The following is a 23,808-nucleotide window of genomic DNA, read 5'->3' as shown; positions in this document are numbered from 1 at the left end:
TTTCAAAAATAATTGCAAGTTGTTTTTGTCCCTGAAATCTCGCTCTGCTGGAGATCCTGCTCAGCAGGTCAGGATTGTGATTTCCTTGCTCCGGGGCGACCCTCAGGATTGGGCTTTTGCATTGGCTCCAGGGGATCCTGCGTTGCTCAATGTGGATGCGTTTTTTTTGGCCTTGGGGTTGCTTTATGAGGAACCTCAGTTAGAGCTTCAGGCGGAAAAGGCCTTGATGTCCCTATCTCAGGGGCAAGACGAAGCTGAAGTGTACTGCCAGAAATTCCGTAAATGGGCTGTGCTTACTCAGTGGAATGAGTGCGCCCTGGCGGCGAATTTCAGAGAGGGTCTCTCTGATGCCATTAAGGATGTTATGGTGGGGTTCCCTGTGCCTGCGGGTCTGAATGAGTCCATGACAATGGCTATCCAGATCGATAGGCGTCTGCGGGAGCGCAAACCTGTGCACCATTTGGCGGTGTCTACTGAGAAGACGCCAGAGAATATGCAATGTGATAGAATTCTGTCCAGAAGTGAACGGCAGAATTTAAGACGAAAAAATGGGTTGTGCTTCTATTGCGGTGATTCAACTCATGTTATATCAGCATGCTCTAAGCGTACTAAGAAGCTTGATAAGTCTGTTTCAATTGGCACTTTACAGTCTAAGTTTATTCTATCTGTGACCCTGATTTGTTCTTTATCATCTATTACCGCGGATGCCTATGTCGACTCTGGCGCCGCTTTGAGTCTTATGGATTGGTCCTTTGCCAAACGCTGTGGGTATGATTTGGAGCCTCTTGAAACTCCTATACCCCTGAAGGGGATTGACTCCACCCCATTGGCTAGTAATAAACCACAATACTGGACACAAGTAACTATGCGGATTAATCCGGATCATCAGGAGATTATTCGCTTTCTTGTGCTGTATAACCTACATGATGTGTTGGTGCTTGGATTGCCATGGCTGCAATCTCATAACCCAGTCCTTGACTGGAAAGCTATGTCTGTGTTAAGCTGGGGATGTAAGGGGACGCATGGGGACGTACCTGTGGTTTCCATTTCATCATCTATTCCCTCTGAGATTCCTGAATTCTTGACTGAATATCGTGACGTTTTTGAAGAACCTAAGCTTGGTTCATTACCTCCGCACCGGGAGTGCGATTGTGCCATAGATTTGATTCCGGGTAGTAAATACCCTAAGGGTCGTTTATTTAATCTGTCTGTGCCTGAACATGCTGCTATGCGAGAATATATAAAGGAGTCCTTGGAAAAGGGACATATTCGTCCTTCGTCATCTCCCTTAGGAGCCGGTTTTTTCTTTGTGGCTAAGAAAGATGGCTCTTTGAGACCGTGTATTGATTATCGGCTTTTGAATAAAATCACGGTTAAATATCAATATCCGTTGCCACTGCTGACTGATTTGTTTGCTCGCATAAAGGGGGCCAAGTGGTTCTCTAAGATAGATCTCCGTGGGGCGTATAATTTGGTGCGAATTAAGCAGGGGGATGAGTGGAAGACCGCATTTAATACGCCCGAGGGCCACTTTGAGTATTTGGTGATGCCTTTTGGTCTTTCAAATGCCCCTTCAGTCTTTCAGTCCTTTATGCATGACATTTTCCGTGATTATTTGGATAAATTTATGATTGTGTATCTGGATGATATTTTGATTTTTTCGGATGACTGGGACTCTCATGTCCAGCAGGTCAGGAGGGTTTTTCAGGTTTTGCGGTCTAATTCCTTGTGTGTGAAGGGTTCTAAGTGCGTTTTTGGGGTTCAAAAGATTTCCTTTTTGGGATATATTTTTTCCCCCTCTTCCATCGAGATGGATCCTGTCAAGGTTCAGGCTATTTGTGATTGGACGCAACCCTCTTCTCTTAAGAGTCTTCAGAAATTTTTGGGCTTTGCTAACTTTTATCGTCGATTTATTGCTGGTTTTTCTGATGTTGTTAAACCATTGACTGATTTGACTAAGAAGGGTGCTGATGTTGCTGATTGGTCCCCTGCTGCTGTGGAGGCCTTTCGGGAGCTTAAGCGCCGCTTTTCTTCCGCCCCTGTGTTGCGTCAGCCTGATGTTGCTCTTCCTTTTCAGGTTGAGGTCGACGCTTCTGAAATCGGAGCTGGGGCAGTTTTGTCGCAGAGAAGTTCCGATTGTTCCGTGATGAGACCTTGTGCCTTTTTCTCGCGTAAATTTTCGCCCGCCGAGCGGAATTATGATGTTGGGAATCGGGAGCTTTTGGCCATGAAGTGGGCTTTTGAGGAGTGGCGTCATTGGCTTGAGGGGGCTAGACATCAGGTGGTGGTATTGACTGACCACAAAAATCTAATTTATCTTGAGTCCGCCAGACGCCTGAATCCTAGACAGGCGCGCTGGTCGTTGTTTTTCTCTCGGTTTAATTTTGTGGTGTCCTACCTGCCGGGTTCTAAGAATGTTAAGGCGGATGCCCTTTCTAGGAGTTTTGAGCCTGACTCCCCTGGTAACTCTGAACCTACAGGTATCCTTAAGGATGGAGTGATATTGTCTGCCGTTTCTCCAGACCTGCGGCGGGCCTTGCAGGAGTTTCAGGCGGATAGACCTGATCGTTGCCCACCTGGTAGACTGTTTGTTCCTGATGATTGGACCAGTAAAGTCATTTCTGAGGTTCATTCTTCTGCGTTGACAGGTCATCCTGGAATCTTTGGTACCAGGGATTTGGTGGCAAGGTCCTTCTGGTGGCCTTCCCTGTCTCGAGATGTGCGAGGCTTTGTGCAGTCTTGTGACGTTTGTGCTCGGGCCAAGCCTTGTTGTTCTCGGGCTAGTGGATTGTTGTTGCCCTTGCCTATCCCGAAGAGGCCCTGGACGCACATCTCGATGGATTTTATTTCGGATCTTCCTGTTTCTCAGAAGATGTCTGTCATCTGGGTGGTGTGTGACCGTTTCTCTAAGATGGTCCATTTGGTTCCCCTGCCTAAGTTGCCTTCTTCTTCCGAGTTGGTTCCTCTGTTTTTTCAAAATGTGGTCCGTTTGCATGGTATTCCGGAGAATATCGTTTCTGACAGAGGAACCCAATTCGTGTCTAGATTTTGGCGAGCATTCTGTGCTAGGATGGGCATAGATTTGTCTTTCTCGTCTGCTTTCCATCCTCAGACTAATGGCCAGACCGAGCGGACGAATCAGACCTTGGAGACATATTTGAGGTGTTTTGTGTCTGCAGATCAGGATGATTGGGTTGCTTTTTTGCCTTTAGCGGAGTTTGCCCTCAATAATCGGGCCAGCTCTGCCACCTTGGTGTCTCCTTTTTTCTGTAATTCGGGGTTTCATCCTCGATTTTCTTCTGGTCAGGTGGAGTCTTCGGATTGTCCTGGAGTGGATGCTGTGGTGGAGAGGTTGCATCAGATTTGGGGGCAGGTGGTGGACAGTTTGAAGTTGTCCCAGGAGAGGGCTCAGCTTTTTGCCAACCGCCGGCGTCGGGTTGGTCCTCGGCTTTGTGTTGGGGACTTGGTGTGGTTGTCTTCTCGTTTTGTCCCTATGAGGGTTTCTTCTCCTAAGTTTAAGCCTCGGTTCATCGGCCCGTACAGGATATTGGAGATTCTTAACCCTGTGTCCTTCCGTTTGGACCTCCCTGCATCTTTTTCTATTCATAATGTTTTTCATCGGTCATTGTTGCGCAGGTATGAGGTACCGGTTGTGCCTTCCGTTGAGCCTCCTGCTCCGGTGTTGGTTGAGGGCGAGTTGGAGTACGTTGTGGAAAAAGTCTTGGACTCCCGTGTTTCCAGACGGAAACTCCAGTATCTGGTCAAATGGAAGGGATACGGTCAGGAGGATAATTCTTGGGTGACTGCCTCTGATGTTCATGCCTCCGATCTGGTCCGTGCCTTTCATAGGGCTCATCCTGATCGCCCTGGTGGTTCTGGTGAGGGTTCGGTGCCCCCTCCTTGAGGGGGGGGGTACTGTTGTGAAATTGGATTTTGGGCTCCCCCGGTGGCCACTGGTGGAATTGAACTGGTGTGCATCATCCCCTCTGTTCACCTGTTTCCATCAGGATGTGGGAGTCGCTATTTAACCTTGCTCCTCTGTCACTTCCATGCCGGTCAACATTGTAATCAGAAGCCTTTCTGTGCATGTTCCTGCTGCTAGACAACTCCCAGTTAAGTTGGACTTTAGTCCTCGTTTGTTTTTGCATTTTGTTCCAGTTCACAGCTGTAGTTTCGTTTCTGTGTCTGGAAAGCTCTTGTGATCTGAAATTGCCACTCTGATGTTATGAGTTAATACTAGAGTCTTAAAGTAATTTCAGGATGGTATTTTGATAGGGTTTTCAGCTGACCATGAAAGTGCCCTTTCTGTCTTCCTGCTATCTAGTAAGCGGACCTCAATTTTGCTAAACCTATTTTCATACTACGTTTGTCATTTCATCTAAAATCACCGCCAATATATGTGGGGGCCTCTGTCTGCCTATCGGGGAAATTTCTCTAGAGGTGAGCCAGGACTATATTTTCCTCTGCCAGGATTAGTTAGTCCTCCGGCCGGCGCTGGGCGTCTAGGGATAAAAAACGTAGGCAACGCTACCCGGCTACTGTTAGTTGTGCGGCAGGTTTAGTTCATGGTCAGTTTAGTTTCCATCCTTCCAAGAGCTAGTACTTATGTTTGCTGGGCTATGTTCTCTTGCCATTGAGAACCATAACAGCCACTCCTTTCCCCTTTATTATCTGGGCTCTTTTACAGATCCTTGTCAGAATAAGCATGTGCTGCATGGCTAATGGAGGGAGAGGAGTTCATATGAGAAGGAGAGTGTTATGATCCGGTGGTAGGATCTCAAAACTGACCTGACACATATAACCTGAATATAAGGACAAGTTCTGGGGATGTGGAAGCTATACTGACCGCAATCCTGATCCTATCCACACACACTAAAGGCAGCCGTGGAGCGTTACCTAAAAACCTAGACGCCTCTTCACAGCCTGAGAACTGACTTCCCCTAGAGAGAAAGCAAAGACCTCACTTGCCTCAGAGAAATATCCCCAAAGTTTTAGATAGCCCCCCACAAATAATAACGGTGAGTTAAGGGGAAAATACAAACGTAGAAATGAAACAGGTTTAGCAAATGAGGCCCGCTAACACTAGATAGGTGGAAAATAGATAGGAGTCTGTGCGGTCAGTACAAAAACTATCAAAAAGAAACCACGCAGAGAATACAAGAACCCCCACACCGACTCACGATGTGAGGGGCGCACTCTGCACCCCAGAACTAACCAGCAAACGAAAAATCACATAATAGCAAGCTGGACTGAACTCATCATATACTGAGAAACATTTACAAGGAAATAATGAGCAAAATGAACAAGCAAACTTAGCTTCTCCAGCAGGAGACTGGTCACAAGGAATATTCAGGAGAGCTCAGAATCAGGACAGAATACACCGACAGCAGGCGACAAGTGAAGGTCCAGGTGAATTAAATAGGCCCAGCATAGCAGGAAATGAAGCAGCTGAGCCCAGCCAAGACCAGCCATATCGCTAAAGGCCACCAGAGGGAGCCCAAGAACAAACTCACACAGTACCACTCATGACCACAGGAGGGAGCCCGAGAACGGAATTCACAACAGGAGAGTTGGAGGAGTTATCTGTGTCTATTGTTTGGTTTGTATGTGTGGTAACTCCCTATCCTTCTCTATTTTGGTCTATGTGAGTGAATATTTTGCATGCATGGAGTTTTCTGTTAATCCTTGTTTGTGTTGCCTTGTTTTGGGGAAGAGAACAGATGGAGGGCTAACTCAGGAGATAAGGCAAAGGTGGAAGCCCCAGCATCTTCACCTTCAGAAGTATCCCGGGGAGTTGGGAGAGCTAGGGTGCCCCCTAGTGTTAGGGACAGGGAAGAAGCCCTTGGTCCCGAGTCACTCGACAGCTGTCTGGTGACAATTATATTACAACATTTCTTGTGTTTGTTGTAACATTGCAAAGTATGTTGAAACGTCAGTGACAGTTTTAAAAATTCAACAATAAAAAATCTATTAACTGTATTGCTTAAATAGCATTTGCCCTGCACGATGTAGATTGGCTTCAGCTTTTAGTGTTATGCTAGACTTTAGGAAACTCTGTACCATAGACTAATGTAATCCTGATTTCTGGTAGGCAGTATAGAATTTCAAAGGAATTTGAATCCCCTTCCTAAGCTGGTAGTTTCACATTTTGTTATAAATACCAAGGTGTTTACCTCCATGTACAGTGTAGGCCATTTATCCTCATTTGGAAAGCAGCCAGACAGCTAGACAAGCTCAGCAAAACATTGATTTTCATCCCTCATGTTTTTCGTGTCAGGCGTTTCCCACAGTGAGTATTAATTTTTTTGATGTTACATAATTTCACTGCTCATAAAAAACTTACAGCTAAAGAAAACTAGATGGGATTTATAAAAATCTCATGCCCACTTTCCTTTTTTTTATAACACTGTACAATTCGCAGTATCAAATCTCACAACTTTTCAAGATGTAAAATAGATGCAGATCATGTAGCACCCACAGCTGTTGTGAATTCTGCTCTTGGGCTCCCTCCGGTGGTTATAAGTGGTAGCGCTGCTGTCTCTGGATCGCAGCATTCATCAGGTGTGTCCACTTTTTGCAAATCTGACTGGGCTATTTAGTCTTGCTTGACCCTTTAGTCAGTGCCAGTTGTCCATTGTTCCTGGAGGATTCACATCCCTGCCTGGTCTCTCCTGCTTTGCTGTTCATTTCAACAAAGATAAGTTCTGGCCTTGATTTTTGCAGTCCACATGCTGTGGGCCTTATTGTTCAGTTCTTTTCCATGTTTTTGTCTTGTCCAGCTTGGTCTGTATAAGGATTTGTTTAGCCAAGCTGGTATCTCTGGAGATGCAGATATACCCTCCATATCTTTAGTTAGATGAGGAGATTTTGTATTTTCTGTGGTGGATATTTTCTAGTGTTTTAATACTGACCGCATAGTACTCTGTCCTATCCTTTCTATTTAGCTAGAAGTGGCCTCCTTTGCTAAATTCTGATTTCAGTCTGTGTATGTTTTTTCCCTCTCCTCTCACAGTCAATATTTGTGGGGGGCTGTCTATCCTTTGGGGATTTTCTCTGAGGCAAGATAGTTTTCCCTTTTCTATCTCTAGGGGTAATTAGTCCTCCGGCTGTGTCGAGATGTCTAGGGAGTGAAAGGTACATTCCACGGCTACTTCTAGTTGCGGTGTTAAGTTCAGAGTCTGCGGTCAGTACAGGTACCACCTTCTCCAGAGTACGTCTCATGCTGCTCTTAGGCCACCAGATCATAACACACAGCACACTGTGGCACATATTTTGGTCATGCTCTTAAAGGGAATCTGTCACCTACTTTTTCATATATAAGCTTCGGCCACCGCCATCAGGGGCTTATCTACAGCATTCTGTAATGCTGTAGATAAGCCCCTGATGTAACCTGAAAGATAAGAAAAACAAGTTAGATTATACTGACCTAGGGGTACGGTCCGGTCTGATGGGTGTTGTGGTCCGGGTCCAGCACCTCCCATCTTCATATGATGTCGTCCTCTTCCTTGCTTCCTGTCGCGCTCCTGCGCAGGCGTACTTTATCTGCTCTGTTGAGGGCAGCGCAAATTACTGAAGTGCGCAGGCGCTGGGCTTCTCTGACCTTTCCCGGCGCTTGCGTACTGCAGTACTTTGCTCTGCCCTCAACAGAGCAGATAAAGTACTCCTGCGCAGGAGCCGTGACAGGATGCAAGGAAGAGGACGTCATCACATGAAGATGGGAGGCGCCGGACTCGGACCGTGATGACCATCGGACTTGACCGCATCGGACCGCCCCACCCAGGTGTGTACAATATAACTTGTTTTTCTTATCTTTCAGGTTACATCGAGGGTTTATCTACAGCATTACAGAATGCTGTAGATAAGCCCTGATGGCGGTAGCCGAAGCTTATATACGAAAATGTAGGTGACAGATTCCCTTTAACCACTCCCCTGCCTCACCCAATTTCAGTTTCATTCTACAGTGGCCACACAATTAAAGTTAGAAAGTCCTGAATAAATTCTGTAAAAAGAAGTACCGTAAAAATAAAACACACAAAAAATGGCGAATTGTAATTCCACTACTTCTTCCACTCTACAGTAAAATGAATTATGTCATTCAAAAATGCAACTTATTTTGCAAAAAAACAAGCCATAATACTGCTATGTCAATTTAAAAAAAAAAAAAAGTTATGAGGATGGAAAAATGCAAACCATAAAAACGAAAATTGGATGTGGAAGTGATGGGTTAAAGGGGTTGTCTATGCTTGGAACAAAAGCCTGTAGGCACTCTGTGACTGTAGACTGCTGAATCGTGGCCGTCTGCAGTGAGCATGCTGCCACAATTCCCCGTATTGCCAATTAGTGAAGAGCGAGTGTACTCATTGCTCGAGATTTCCCGAGCACGCTCGGTTGTCCTCCGAGTATTTCTTAGTGCTCGGAGATTTAGTTTTCATCGCTGAATGATTTACAGCTACTAGCCAGCATAAGTACATGTGGGGGTTGCCTGGTTGCTAGGGAATCCCCACATGTACTTATGTTGGCTAACAGATGTAAATCATTCAGCTGCTGCGAAGAAAAATAAATCTCCGAGCACTAAAAAATACTCAGAGGACACCCGAGCGTGCTTGGAAAATCTCGAGCAACGAGTATTCTCGCTCATCACTATTGCCAATATGAGTAGGCAGTTCTACATGACGGCATATATGTGATTTTATATGTCACATGCCAACTAGACCCATCCAGCTTCTCTAAATTAACTTTTTTGGAGAGAAACCAAACTTGTCTAGACAGGACGTGAACACAAGTATGCAAACCATGGCAACCATGATATAGAATAGTTATATATACAAATAATGTATCGCTTGAAGATGTAGGCTAAGATGTGAGCCAAAGGCTGTATTGCTCAAGAATATGAACATTTTCTGTGTGGCTACATCTCTAAATGTTGTTCTTCTTTGTAAACAAATTGTACTGGGACTTAGTGATACAGCTCTATATACCAGTACGCCACTATGTAATAAATACATACAGCCTGTGGCTCACAGTTAGTCCAGGGTCACACTTGCGAGTGCAATGCGAGAAACTTGCATGAGTCTCTCGCATCAATACCTGGCACTGCCGCCGGCACTCGGGACCGGAGCGTTCAGCTGCACAGAAATACATGCAGCCACACTAGGGTGCCAAGGAAAAAGGAACTTTGTACATTGGTAAGTCTTACCCCTTAAATTTGTTCCTTTTGGCATAAGGATTCACCATGTAAAATATGTTGACATTAAATTTAGATTTACCACTTGCTCAAGGCATGTGAATTATTCCATGTTTCTCATTTTCCACAATATTGGACACACAATAGCTCAGTTTGTCATCATATCTTTAACTGGATATACTATTTATAATTCAAAAAACATAGAATGGCAGTAAGAATTCTATTACAGTAAAATATGCATTACACAATTATGTACATTGTACATGTATCAGTACTTAGTAGCAGTCAGTTCAGTTTTTTGCGTAAATATAATTAATCTGATCGGTAAATAGCATAACATACCATACATAACGCGGGATATGCATGATGATAAATACTAAATAAACATTTAAAACCGCAATATGATGTGCCATTGAGCAACCAGTAAATGATAACTAATCTTAAAAAAAAGAAAATTATAAAATATCTATGATCAAAAAGGACCAAAATTAGGAGGTAAGACCTTCAAAAACTTGCTACTTAATTTTTACCATGCATTTCCTTGGCACCCTAAGCCACACACTCCGGTTCCGAGTGCCGGCGGGGGTGCTGAGTATTGATGCGAGAGACTCGTGCGAGTTTCTGGCATTGCACTCGCAAGTGTGACCCCGGCCTTTAGGCTGCTGCCTACCATGCTGGAGAGTGTGAGTTCCAATCCTGGGGAGGACCAGACTTGAAGGAAAGCTGAAAATTAATTTTTGAACATTTCTATGCAGCACAGACAGATGCCGGCCCCTACCCCAAGGAGGAACTGACCAAGAGATATTGTTGTGTAGCATTGACTGATGCTGCACAATGTCTCCAGTACTGAAGACCAGACTTTTCTCTTATGAATACACTGATTTTTACATGTGGATTTTCCCATATAGTTGTGGAGCGCCCCCACACCGCCGCAGGGCCTAGGGGTACCCGGAGCCGGGCCTCTGGGTCTCAGTCCTGGAGTTGTCACGGTGGCTAGACCCGGTCCGTGGCCCTGTCTGTCAGTGGGGGACGTCCGGTGCAGTAAGTGGTGTTGTAACGGTGCAGTTGTGGGGTGCAGGTCGCGGTAAATAACGAGGACACCAGGTTGCAGTCTCTTTACCTCTTTACTGGAGATCTCTGAGTCCTCAGTCCAGAATACGGTTCACCAAGCTGCGCAAGTCCGGCCAGTCCAATGGCACCTCCAGAGTTCTCTTCACAGGTGGAAATCGGTGCCTTCCTTCTTAGCGCTATGTGTTGTAGTCCTTCCCTGCTGTGCTTACGGAAAGTACCCCACAACTGTTGTGTCTGTTTCTTAAGTTCCCTCACAACTCGATTAAATGATGTTCTTCTAATCGTCCGTCCCTTCCTGATGTTACAGTTAGAACGGCACCCGTTTGTCGGGTAGGCCTGGAGTTCTTCCGGGACCCTAGAGACGCCCCTCTCCCGCAATTGCCTCCCAAGACTTCATAGGTGATATGTGTTAGACAGCCCGCCTTAAACTGACTGTCCTGCCGCTGTTTAGAGTATTGCTTGAAGCTGAATGTTATAATACTCCCTCGGCGTTCCGGCCACCGGTAGTGCGCCTCAGTAGGGTGTTGCTCCGGTCTTACAGCACGACCCCTACTGGAATTCTCCTATCGCTTGATCTCGTTTCTCACTCAGCACAATCTATCTCGCTTCTAGTCCTTTCTTGGGGCCCCGCTGCTTCCCGGAGCTGGCGCGGACCCGTTACGTTCTTTCCAATGCCAAGCCTCTGTCAGGATCCCACCCCTGACAGAGACCCTACTGTCTCTTCCTCCACAACACCCTCTGCCACTAGGTGTTGCTTCGTCCAATCCAGTCAGCTTTCTGATCTAACTTCCTGCCTGACCCCCAGTTTACCCACTATGGTGGGGAGTGGCCTAATGAATAGCACCCTTAGCTCCCCCCGGAGGCCCAGCTGTGAAATGTATTGGTGTCTGTGATACCTGATCAGATGAACTCCTTCAGTGCCATCGGACGCACCGTAGCTCCCCATAGTGGCGGAGCCACAGTACTGCAACGACCAGGACTCTGGGGCGCTGCACTCCCCCCTGATTAAACACAGTACTCCGGGACTGGGAAGAAAACAACAATACAAGTTAGCAAAAAGACATACAATTTTGTTGAGTGCAATAACAATAAGCATATTTGAACAGAGCTTCCTTTTATGGGAGGTGAGGACACTTGAACGTTACAAACATAGTTAACATTATAAATTACAGGTTATAAATAACTCCCGTTACCCAACCGGGTATTCTACTAAGTGCAAGATTGTTGAACAATAATTTAACTTTGCCTTTAAGGACATACACTCTTAATCCACTAAAGACCTTCCTATAATCACATTATAAGGCATTTTAACTTTCTCATTCTCCTTCTTTAAATCTGCAGGACCGCCTGTCCTATCGGCACCAGACCTACTGCCTCTCCTTTCAGTTACAGGACCGCCCCGTTCAGCCAGGGCCTACTGCCTTTTCAACTACTATACACAGTATAGAACATAACATTACTTTCAGTTTTAGAGCACTGAGCCATCTCTTCTTGACTCCTATGAGAACTCAGGGTTTACCTTCTATCCCCATTAATTATCCATCAGCATTATCAAAAACATTTTCTATCGAACATTAGCCTTCTCATTATCTTTCTGTCTACTATGCATGCTGGACACCACGTCTATCTCTACGGGTCCACTGCATCCTTCTTCTATCTTTTACTTCTCAAAGCACATTATCAATATTTCTTCACATTTAACCAGTTAAACACATATAACTTTTCTCATATAAACATTATCATCATTTCCTTTGGTCAAGACATTATTGCTACTCATCTTAAGCAATATTACTATCGAAGCGTGACAAATGAACATCCCCTTTAAGAGAGGACCAAGTCTCTATGAGGTAGCGTATCTTCTCAAGCTACCAGTCCATACTCAACAAAGGTTCCAGTGCGGTATCTTCGCAAAGAGTCTTTCTTTAAGTAAAACCAGTAGGGAGCGCCTTTAATAAGGTGCAAACTATATACAAAAAGTTCGGATCATGCACTGTTCATGATTCAGCAGTTTTCAAAACTTGTGCAAAACTTTTGGTAATAAAAACAAACAATAGGGATCCCGGGTCAACAAAGGGATCCCTTTAAGAGTTTACCCTGAACGGGTTTAGCAAAACACAGGAAAACAGTAACTATTTACAGATTCATGGTATCGAGGTTTATTCTCTTGGTAGGTTGCCAAACATCAGCTGATGGTGGACACCTCCCGACCGTGCAGGCTTCAGCCCTTGGTCCACGGCTGATGCAGCGGTAGTTTGTTCCCTTTCTTTCCAGTCTTTCCATTGTAGGATCAAGTACCGCTTATATTGTTCCCAATTCAGCACGGCAATGGTGTGACCTTCTCGCCGGACTCCATCCAGCCCAATTCGGGGGGCCTCCCACCGGAGGATAACTCCCTCCGGGCTCACATCTACGAACTCCCCCGTCTGGGTCGGTGGCAGAGGTATCAGCCTCCCCGTTGCGCCGGGGGATAATACCCCTAGCCCCGCCAAGAGGAAACGGTTATTGTGGGGGCGGGGATCGATCGCAGGATCGGGATCGGTCGGGGGAGCAGGGACGCTTTCTATACCTGCGTCTGATGTGATTCCACCGATGTCGGTCCGTTCCATTAACGAGGACGCTGGAGTCGGCTGCAGCCCGGACCGCGGCTCCTCCCCGGCAGTCTCCGGATACGGCTCCGCTCCCCATAGCTCTTCTTCGGCTAGTTCCGAGATCGGGATAGGTAGGCTCAGCTCCGCTACCGGCTCCGAGGAACTCAGGTCCTCCCGCTGCGGTGGACGCGGGTCCTCTTCTGATGGATGAGGACAAGCCGGGTTCACCTCGCCGTTGTTCGGGCCCCCGCTGTTCATCGTCGCTGTCCGGCATTCGAGGGCAAGGCATGTATCTGACTCTGCCATTTCTCCAAGGTCGAGCTCCTCCTTCACCGCGTTCCCGCCATCGCAAGTCAGGGGGCGGTTCTCTGCTTTGAGGCAGGTCATCGCTTTGCAACAAGAGGCGCAGGGGGCGATCACCGTTTCTGGCGCCACTTCGGTAGTCTCCTCCCATGGCACGCCCTCCTGCTTCTCTGGCGTAGCAATGGCGGCGGTTTTTGGCGGGAACTTTTGGCGGTAAATGGCGCAGCACAGTCTTTGCAACAAAGCACAGTCCAGGCACAACAAATCACAGTTCCAAGGCACACATGACCTGATTCTTCAGGCTTAAGTAGATCCTGTTCATGACGCCAAGTTGGAGCGCCCCCACACCGCCGCAGGGCCTAGGGGTACCCGGAGCCGGGCCTCTGGGTCTCAGTCCTGGAGTTGTCACGGTGGCTAGACCCGGTCCGTGGCCCTGTCTGTCAGTGGGGGACGTCCGGTGCAGTAAGTGGTGTTGTAACGGTGCAGTTGTGGGGTGCAGGTCGCGGTAAATAACGAGGACACCAGGTTGCAGTCTCTTTACCTCTTTACTGGAGATCTCTGAGTCCTCAGTCCAGAATACGGTTCACCAAGCTGCGCAAGTCCGGCCGGTCCAATGGCACCTCCAGAGTTCTCTTCACAGGTGGAAATCGGTGCCTTCCTTCTTAGCGCTATGTGTTGTAGTCCTTCCCTGCTGTGCTTACGGAAAGTACCCCACAACTGTTGTGTCTGTTTCTTAAGTTCCCTCACAACTCGATTAAATGATGTTCTTCTAATCGTCCGTCCCTTCCTGATGTTACAGTTAGAACGGCACCCGTTTGTCGGGTAGGCCTGGAGTTCTTCCGGGACCCTAGAGACGCCCCTCTCCCGCAATTGCCTCCCAAGACTTCATAGGTGATATGTGTTAGACAGCCCGCCTTAAACTGACTGTCCTGCCGCTGTTTAGAGTATTGCTTGAAGCTGAATGTTATAATACTCCCTCGGCGTTCCGGCCACCGGTAGTGCGCCTCAGTAGGGTGTTGCTCCGGTCTTACAGCACGACCCCTACTGGAATTCTCCTATCGCTTGATCTCGTTTCTCACTCAGCACAATCTATCTCGCTTCTAGTCCTTTCTTGGGGCCCCGCCGCTTCCCGGAGCTGGCGCGGACCCGTTACGTTCTTTCCAATGCCAAGCCTCTGTCAGGATCCCACCCCTGACAGAGACCCTACTGTCTCTTCCTCCACAACACCCTCTGCCACTAGGTGTTGCTTCGTCCAATCCAGTCAGCTTTCTGATCTAACTTCCTGCCTGACCCCCAGTTTACCCACTATGGTGGGGAGTGGCCTAATGAATAGCACCCTTAGCTCCCCCCGGAGGCCCAGCTGTGAAATGTATTGGTGTCTGTGATACCTGATCAGATGAACTCCTTCAGTGCCATCGGACGCACCGTAGCTCCCCATAGTGGCGGAGCCACAGTACTGCAACGACCAGGACTCTGGGGCGCTGCACTTGCACTGGATGTGGAAAATCCACAGGTTAAAAAGTAAATGTGCGTTTCCAGTTTGGAAGCGCATTAAAAATGCATGTTTTTAAAACAAGAGTGATTCATTAAAGTTTTGTCAAAGCCAAAGGAAGCATAAAAAAACAAAGCAGCTTTATTTTTAAAACAGGACTTTTTAAAAGAGATAAATACATGTAATAGAAATGAATTAAAAAAAACACAATGAAAAAAACACAAGTAACCTAATTTAGTTAATGGCCACAGAAAATCTGCAACATCAAAAAGTCACCAAATACTCATCATGTGAACGTGCCTTACTATGCAGAGCACTGACAACGTTTTTGAACTTTCTATAAAAGAGATGGAACTAAAAATAAGGTAGTTATTTTTTTCTTCCCTGTGGTTTCTAAAGCATAGATTTTTGAGCTACACAAAGTAAAACTGGAAGGCAAAGATCCTGGAGACGACTTTTTTGTCTGTAGACATTGCATTGTATGTATAAACACCACATTGAAAAACTTTTATTGTCCACTGTACAAAGCAAGTTTTTTTACAATTAATTTTCTGGCAAAAAGAACAGGAACTCATACATTTTCAGTTTATGGGATAATGTTTTCTAAAGCTGGAACAGTATTTGAAAGAAAAAGTGTTATAGATGTAATTTCTTGTACTTTACATTAAACTATTATTTCTACTGTATTCTTTTGTATTTTGTACAGGTCCATAAAATGTCAGGATACCTGATCGGGTTCACACTTTGCATTCTGACTTTGATACATCTGCCATTTGGTAAAACTGGTAAGTGAAATGTAATGCAGAATAAGAGTCCGAAATGGATTTTGTTTTCCGACATGTAGAGGTAGTAGGGCTTTGTTCATAGGGTGCTGCATATAGCTGAGTTTGCCAGATTTAACATCTCACATTTCTTTTCATTTGTTTGTCCTACTATTATCTCAACTTAGTAATCCTGAAATACCAAAAAGAAAAATGTAAATCTGTTACAAAGATTCAAGTTTATACTTTTAAAAGAAATTTTATATAAAAAATTTTATATAAAAATTGAGTCATATCAAAAGGTCACACTTTTGAGAAATAAGTCATCCATCCATTATAAAAGTTAGATGTGAAGAGAGTGAAAGTAGCAGTCAGCGCCTCGGAATACTTGCAAAATCAATTTGCATCATAAGTGAAACCACAAACAATGCACATAAAAAGTACAGGGCAATATTGTGACTGAAGTACTTTAATGCTTTAGGTAAAAAAAATATTGTTTGGAGGAATTATTATTATTATTCATTATTATAGTGCCATTTATTCCATGGTGCTTTACATGTGAAAGGGGCATGCATAATAAAAACAAGTACAATAATTTTGAACAAAATAAGTCACCAACTGGTACAGGAGGAGAGAGGACCCTGCCCGTGAGGGCTCACAATCTACAAGGGATGGGTGAGGATATAGTAGGTGAGGGCAGAGCTGGTTGTGCAGCGATATGGTGGAACGATGGTTACTTCAGGGTATAGGCTTGTCAGAAATGGTGGTTCTTCAGGTTCCTTTTGAAGGTTTCCATAGTAGGCGAGAGTCTGATATGTTGGGGTTGAGAGTTCCAGAGCAGAGGGGATGCATGGGAGAAATCTTGTATGCGATTGTGGGAAGAGGAGATAAGAGGGGAGTAGAGAAGGAGATCTTGTGAGGATTGGAGGTTGCGTGCAGGTAAGTACCGGGAGGCTAGGTCACAGATGTATGGAGGAGACAAGTTGTGGATGGCTTTGTATGCCATGGTTAGGGTTTTGAACTGGAGTCTCTGGGTAATGGGGAGCCAGTGCAGGGATTGGCAAAGAGGAGAAGCCAGGGAATAGCGGGGGGATAGGTGGATTAGTTGGGCAGCAGAGTTTAGGATAGATTTGAGGGGTGCGAGAGTATTAGAAGGGAAGCCACAGAGTAGGAATGTGCCTAACATGCATATAGAGAATTGTTGCAAAATGCCACATGTGCCATGATAAATTTGTCTCTAACTCCTTCACTCATGATCACTTCAGCACTATTAACAAATCTCGCTCCGTGTGTCAATCTTCTCATTTCAACTGTATATTATAACTTTTATAATTTTATAACATACAGTGTTATATTACTAAAAATTCATCACTGGCCCCTCAAAACTTTGCCTGGATGACTGGAAGTGAGGGAGTGGTTACAGTCACCAGTCACTATACATTTAGCACGGCTATACTCACTCCCCAGCACTTTGATTGACAGCCTGTTATGCAAACACATGGTGCACACACACACTGTAGAGCAGGCTGTCAATCAAAGTGCCGGGAAGTGATTATAGCTGTTCTAAGTATAGTGACTGTATGTGCTCCCGACACTGCATCATTTTCTCCATTTCACCACTCCTCCAGTCAGCCAGCTACACAGGTTTTAAATGCAATCTACCTGCAGATTAACCTTAACTTGAAAAAAACAAAAAAGGCCGACGTTGGACGAACATTGAAGTTATCGGACAAGTCACATTGCAGAAGTGATTGGGTCTGTGTGCAGCTCTGTGCACCTTTTGGCATTAGAGTGCAGGAGCAGCCGGCCATTACATGCACTTCCTCGTCGTAAAATGGCCGTAGGCTAATATTGGTCAGTTTTTCATGTTTGGTGCACAATAACCAAAAACATGATCACCTGAAGCACGACCTGGGAATTAATCATTCAATTTTTAAAATTGTCTTACTTTTTTTTTAAGTATGAATATTTTATTTATTTTTATATTTTCATATGTTTAATGATATGCAATGATGCTATAATTATTTTTGGAATTTCCGTATTTTTAAAGGGGGTGATTGTAATTTTAGTTTTTTATATAAATTCTTTACATTTATTTTATTTTGCTTAAGTTTTTTAATGCAGATTTCAGAAGTCAAATCATAACAGCTGCTACACAATGGCTAGGTCTGCTTCAGTTACACTGAAAAGCCGAGCTCAGCTAGTGGTCAGTGTGCAGAGTACAGCAGTCGTAATGATTTCATTGCTGCTCCGAAAACTATAGCGGCCAGCAATGACAGTGGGTCCTGTCACCAGTACAAGATTTCGAAGTTGAGTATCAGAGCTGCAGCATTGACTTATTCCAGCAGTGGGTACAGGTTACAGTAGTCTGGCATTAGAAGTACAATGGTGCCAGGTTGCCTGATCTATTCTTGCCACCGCTGCTTTGGTGCCCAGATGTGCTGTCATTACTCACCACTGAATACTGTAAGTAGCTGTGACAGAAGGAAATTGTATGGTGGCTCAGTGGTTAGCATTGTTGCTTTGCAGCACTTTGTCCCTGGGTTCCAATCTCCCCATGGAGTTTATTTATGTTTGGCCATGTTCACACATTCAGTTTTTGGTCAGTATTTTACCTCATTATTTGCAAGCCCAAATCAGGAGTGGGAACAGTCAGAGGAAAAGTAAAATAGAAACACGAGCACCACAATTTTTCATGCACTCCTGGTTTTGGCTTACAAATACCGAGGTAAAAAAATCACTAAATTTTCAACGTGTGCACGTAGACAATGGTGCAAAGTTGAAAGTTCAGCAGTAAGGCCTCATGCACATGTTCAGTATTTAGTCAGTTTTTTTACCTCAGAATTTTTAAGCCAAACCAAGAGTTGGTGATAAATACAGAAGCGGTGATGTGTTTCTATTACACTTTTCCTCTGATTGTTCCAATCCTGGTTTTGGCTTAAAAATACTGAGGTAAAAAACTCACCAAATACTGATAGTGTGAATGTGGCCTTACCTGTGTTTTGGATTTCCTCCCACACTACGAAAGACATTGTGAGCCCCAATGGGGATGATAATTTTTGTAAAGCATTGTGGAAATTAATGGCACAGTATAAAGAGAGTAAAATAAATAGTGTTGGGATGCAATGAAATGGCACCAGGGTACCCCCACTGCTGTGAACTGTGCATGACAGGGAGCGTACACAGTTCACAGCTCATACAGCCACAGCATAGGGGAAAGACCCTACCTCCCTATGGCCTTTTTCTGCCATATTTGCTCTGTGTAATTGGCATGCTCTGACACTTGGACATCAGCATTAAAACGGCAGCTCCCGGTAAACTCCAGTTACTGTTAAACTTTTATTCTTTTATATTTTATAGCCTTCACAGCTTTGTTTTCTGAGAATGGTGGGCAGAAAGTAACTGAGCTTATTCTGTTTGTTGTTAATGCCATACTTCTGAATATCAGGTACTTTTGTGATTTTAAATTTATGCAAAAGTTGTTTAAAAACAAAGCTTTACATTTACTAAAACCAGACTTTTCGTGTTTTTAATGATAAATTCCTGCTTTATTTATTTTGCAGAGTCCTGTATCGATTATGGAGTGGAGTTTGACATTGAATATGCAAGTGTCGGTGAGCCTTTATATGCTGCCTGCCCACTGTACTTCTTATTTGAAGAAAATAACTTCAATGTAACCTGGATAAGAAACGACTCGCTAACAGAAATCACGACAGACAGACAAGCAAGAGTTCACCAAGATGACAATTACCTAAAGTTTATCCCCGTGGATCTACAGGATAATGGCTTCTACCAATGTATTTTCAGGTGAGAGAGTGTTCCCAAGTGATAAAGGGTTAACGCTTGCCTATTCAAAACTTGAGACATTGGTGGAGATTTATACTCTATGAAATATGTAGAAATATCAATGGTTTGTTACACACAAACAATCAAGCGTTAAAAACGAATGTTTAGATGGTAAGGCTAATACAGAATATCATGAGTCAGGCAGCCCTCTCCACAACCCTGCTAGCAAGTATACTAGTCCTAGCTAACTAATATTAATTCAGTACAATAGTAGAAAAAAGTGAAGTGGCACAACTCAGCTTCGGAGTTTCTTGCAGATTACACACCCATAAACGTATTCAAGACGGCGGTGCTAGCGTAAGAAAATAGTTTCAAGTCCTGAGAACAAAATAAGAAAAAACGCTGCACTCACCGTTGTTAGTGGTCAAGTCTTCTTTATTGCGACATACAATTATGCATCTTCACGGCACGGGGGAGTTTAGTGAAAAAAAGTCCCGCCTCACATGTCCTTTTTTCACTAAACTCCCCCGTGCCGTGAAGATGCATAATTGTATGTCGCAATAAAGAAGACTTGACCACTAACAACGGTGAGTGCAGCGTTTTTTCTTATTTTGTTCTCATAACTAATATTAATATGGAGAGTTTTCTTTTAATAGAAAAAAAGAATGTAGTCAGCTTACCGGTCTTCAGAGAAATCCCCAGACCTGCCAACGCCCAGCACGGAGGGGGGTGAGCACCCACACCAAATGGAGACGAGGAGAAATGATCCAGCTGAAGGCGGAGGCGGTTCAAACCTTGTGAGACTTTATTGGACTATAAGACTCTATAGTTGAAACGCGTTGATCGTCCGTACTGGTGTGCCTAGGTGTTTGCTATGTAAAGATTTCTTTGAAGAATGCTATATTGTTTTAGTTGTCCAATAAAGTCTCACAAGGTTTGAACAGCCTCCGCCTTCAGCTGGATCATTTCTCCTCTTGTCTCCAGTTTTCTTTTAATGTCTACTAATTATTAGAACTTTTTTTTTTCATTTTCTTAAGTGAAAATGAGCTTTAAAAAAGTGAGACATTGTGACTGAGCCTTCTTTTATATTTTCCCCGCAGAGCTGTGAGTGATCACAACACTACAGCAGAATTAAGCTTTGTCTCATTACAAACACATCTGCAGTTGTAGCTCTCCTCTCATAATGCTAGAAGCTGAGCTGTATTGCTCCTCCATCCTCACTGACTGGCTGTCAGATGGAAGCTGAAGAAGTGTTAGTTGTAATCAGCCAGGCATAGCTGAACCGACAGCACTGTGAGAAGAGAGTTATAGTACAACTACAAATGTGTTTGTAATGCGGCAAAATTCACCACTGCTGTACTGTGTTACTAATAATCACACTCAGATCTGCAGTGAGATCGGGAGAGCAGATTGTTGGTCATTATGTGTCTCACACTGAAATCTCCCGCTTTCATTTAAAATAAAATTTGGAAGTAGATTCTCTGGGAGATCTATGTCCGGCCCAGAAATCTTAACAGCTCATTTACACATTAAGAGTAAAGTGGACTTTTCTGGAATAAGACATCATATCGCAAATATCTAGGCATCATGTTATTCAATTTTCTGTGACCTACATGCCTGTGTAGACGGATTCAGAGGGTTGATCCTATGGACAGATTCCCTTTAAACTAGAGCTGAGAAAAGTTATTTGAATGGCACGATGCAACACTTCACTTACTCTACTGTGGGAAAGTAGCAGAATAGATCAGGCAGCAACTCCCCCACAAAGAGTTTCTTTTTAACATACATTTATCATGATCACCTACATGATTTTTAGAGTGAGTAGGGTTACATATCTGTTGTCTTCACTTTGTGCTGGTACTGATTTAATTCTTCTTTTTCATACAGGAACTCAACATACTGCATGAAGAAGATAAGGAGAATAGAAGTGTTTAACAATGATGATGGTCTCTGCTATAAATATTCAGTCATGTTTCCACAAGATATAATCTTAGCACCATCACATACAATTGAATGTCCTAACCTAGACATATATGTCAACTACGAGAACGTAAAAGTCAAATGGTTTAAGGTACTGTAATAGTTTTAGTTGTATTCATATGAAAGGGATTCATCCCCAAAACACAGGCAGCATGAACAAAAGATTTCGCAGAATCCAACACATACAAGTCAATAAGAAAAAATATGAATGGCACTGAGAAAACCACTCTTAGTACTCACTGTTAAAGGATGAATAAACTCTGAATCACGGACACCTTCCAGAAACCTTCACCTTGCTGGAGGTGCTTGCTGTGAAAAAAAGTGCATGAAAAGTCCAAAGAAGCAAGAAAAACAGCAGCAGCATTCCAAATATTGGTGAAAAAACTACCTTAGTCCTTTATTGCATAATAAAAATCATGGACAAGGTATTGCGGGTAAACAAGTGCAGATTATGCAGGCAAATGAAACAGGACGACGGCCGTTTTGCGCAATAATCTGGACCCGTGGAAGCGCTTATTGTGCGAAACGGCCGTCGTCCTGTTTCATTTGCCTGCATAATCTGCACTTGTTTACCCGCAATACCTTGTCCATGATTTTTATTATGCAATAAAGGACTAAGGTTGTTTTTTCACCAATATTTGGAGTGCTGCTGCTGTTTTTCTTGCTTCTTTGAACAAAAGATTGCAAAACATATATTACTGCAATTACATGGCCAATCTTTTGTTCAAAGAAGCAAGAAAAACAGCAGCAGCACTCCAAATATTGGTGAAAAAACAACCTTAGTCCTTTATTGCATAATAAAAATCATGGACAAGGTATTGCGGGTAAACAAGTGCAGATTATGCAGGCAAATGAAACAGGACGACGGCCGTTTCGCGCAATAATCTGGACCCTTGGAAGCGCTTATTGTGCGAAACGGCCGTCGTCCTGTTTCATTTGCCTGCATAATCTGCACTTGTTTACCCGCAATACCTTGTCCATGATTTTTATTATGCAATTAGCTGAAGAGCCCGGCGTTGCCTGGGCATAGTAAATATCTGTGGTTAGTTATAGCACCTCACTTCTCTTATTTTCCCATCACGCCTCTCATTTTCCCCATCACATCTTTCATTTTCCCCCTCACATCTCTCATTTTCTCCCTCACACCTCTCATTTTCCCCCTCACTCCTCTTATTTTCCCCCTCACTCCTCTCATTCCCCCCTAACACTTGTCATTTCGACCTCACATCTGTCATTTTCCGATCACTCCACTATTTTCCCTCACTCCTCTCATGTTGCACTCACACCTTTTCATTTTCACCTCACACCTCTCATTTTCACCTCAGTATATACATGTTTGTCATCTCCCTTATATATAGTATACACCTGTATGTCATCTTCTGTATATAGTATATACCTGTATGTCATCTCCCCTGTATATAGTATATACTTGCTGTGTGTCATGTCCCCTGTATATAGTATATACCTGTATGTCATCTCCTATATATAGTATATACCTGTATGTAATCTCCTCCTGTATATAGTATATACCTGTGTGTCATCTCACCTATATATAGTATATATCTGTGTGTCATCTCCTCCTGTATATAGTATATACCTGTATGTCATCTCCTCCTATACATAGCATATACCTGTATGTCATCTCCTCCTGTATATACTATATACCTGTAGGTAATCTGCTCCTGTATATAGTATATACCTGTGTGTCATCTCCTCCTGTATATAGTATATACCTGTATGTCATCTCCTGCTGTATGTAGTATGTACCTGTATGTCATCTCCTCCTCTATATAGTATATACCTGTGTGTCATCTCCCCTGTAAATAGTATATACCTGTGTGTCATCTCCTCCTGTATATAGTATATATCTGTATGTCATCTCCTCCTGTATTAGACCTCGTTCACACGTTATTTGGTCAGTATTTTTACCTCAGTATTTGTAAGCTAAATTGGCAGCCTGATAAATCCCCAGCCAACAGTAAGCCCACCCCCTGGCAGTATATATTAGCTCACACATACACATAATAGACAGGTCATGTGACTGACAGCTGCCGGATTCCTATATGGTACATTTGTTGCTCTTGTAGTTTGTCTGCTTATTAAACAGATTTTTATTTTTGAAGGATAATACCAGACTTGTGTGTGTTTTAGGGAGAGTTTCGTGTGTCAAGTTGTGTGTGTTGAGTTGCGTGTGGCGACATGCATGTAGCGACTTTTGTGAGATGAGTTTTGTGTGGCGACATGCGTGTAGCAACTTTTTGTGTGTCGAGTTGCATGTGACAGGTTAGTGTAGCAAGTTGTGTGCAGCAAGTTTTGCGCATGGCGAGTTTTGCGCGTGGCGAGTTTTATGTGTGGTGCCTTTTGAGTATGTGCAAGTTTTGTGTGAGGCAACTTTTGCATGTGTTGCAACTTTTGTGCATGTGGCAATTTTTCCGCGTGTGCAAGTTTTGCATGTGGCGAGTTTTCCATGAGGTGAGTTTTGCACGTGTGGCGAGTTTTGCATGTGGAGAGTTTTGCGCATGGCGAGTTTTGAGCGGCGACTTTTGTGTTTCGACTTTTATGTGGCGAGGTTGGTGTATGTGTGGTGAAATGTGCGCTGAGGGTGGTATATGTGTTCGAGCACGTGGTAGTGTGTGGCGCATT

At 44.1% G+C, this 23,808-nt stretch overlaps 1 protein-coding gene across 3 annotated transcripts in view; it reads left to right on the top strand.

Annotated features, from left to right (window-relative positions):
* LOC143816366 (interleukin-1 receptor type 1-like) overlaps positions 1–23,808 on the top strand; it is a 104,007-nt gene that overhangs the window by 42,902 nt on the left and 37,297 nt on the right. For all 3 annotated transcript variants that reach the window (XM_077296621.1, XM_077296622.1, XM_077296623.1), the window contains 3 exons: positions 15,345–15,423; positions 18,963–19,206; positions 21,073–21,256. In XM_077296621.1, coding sequence (XP_077152736.1) covers positions 15,354–15,423; positions 18,963–19,206; positions 21,073–21,256 — 498 coding nt within the window. In that variant the 5' untranslated portion in view covers positions 15,345–15,353. The remainder of the gene's footprint in view (positions 1–15,344; positions 15,424–18,962; positions 19,207–21,072; positions 21,257–23,808) is intronic.

Source organism: Ranitomeya variabilis, chromosome 3 (genome assembly GCF_051348905.1).
Source record: "Ranitomeya variabilis isolate aRanVar5 chromosome 3, aRanVar5.hap1, whole genome shotgun sequence".
NCBI classification, from domain to species: Eukaryota; Metazoa; Chordata; class Amphibia; order Anura; family Dendrobatidae; genus Ranitomeya; species Ranitomeya variabilis.
This window is presented reverse-complemented; position numbering and strand designations above follow the sequence as displayed.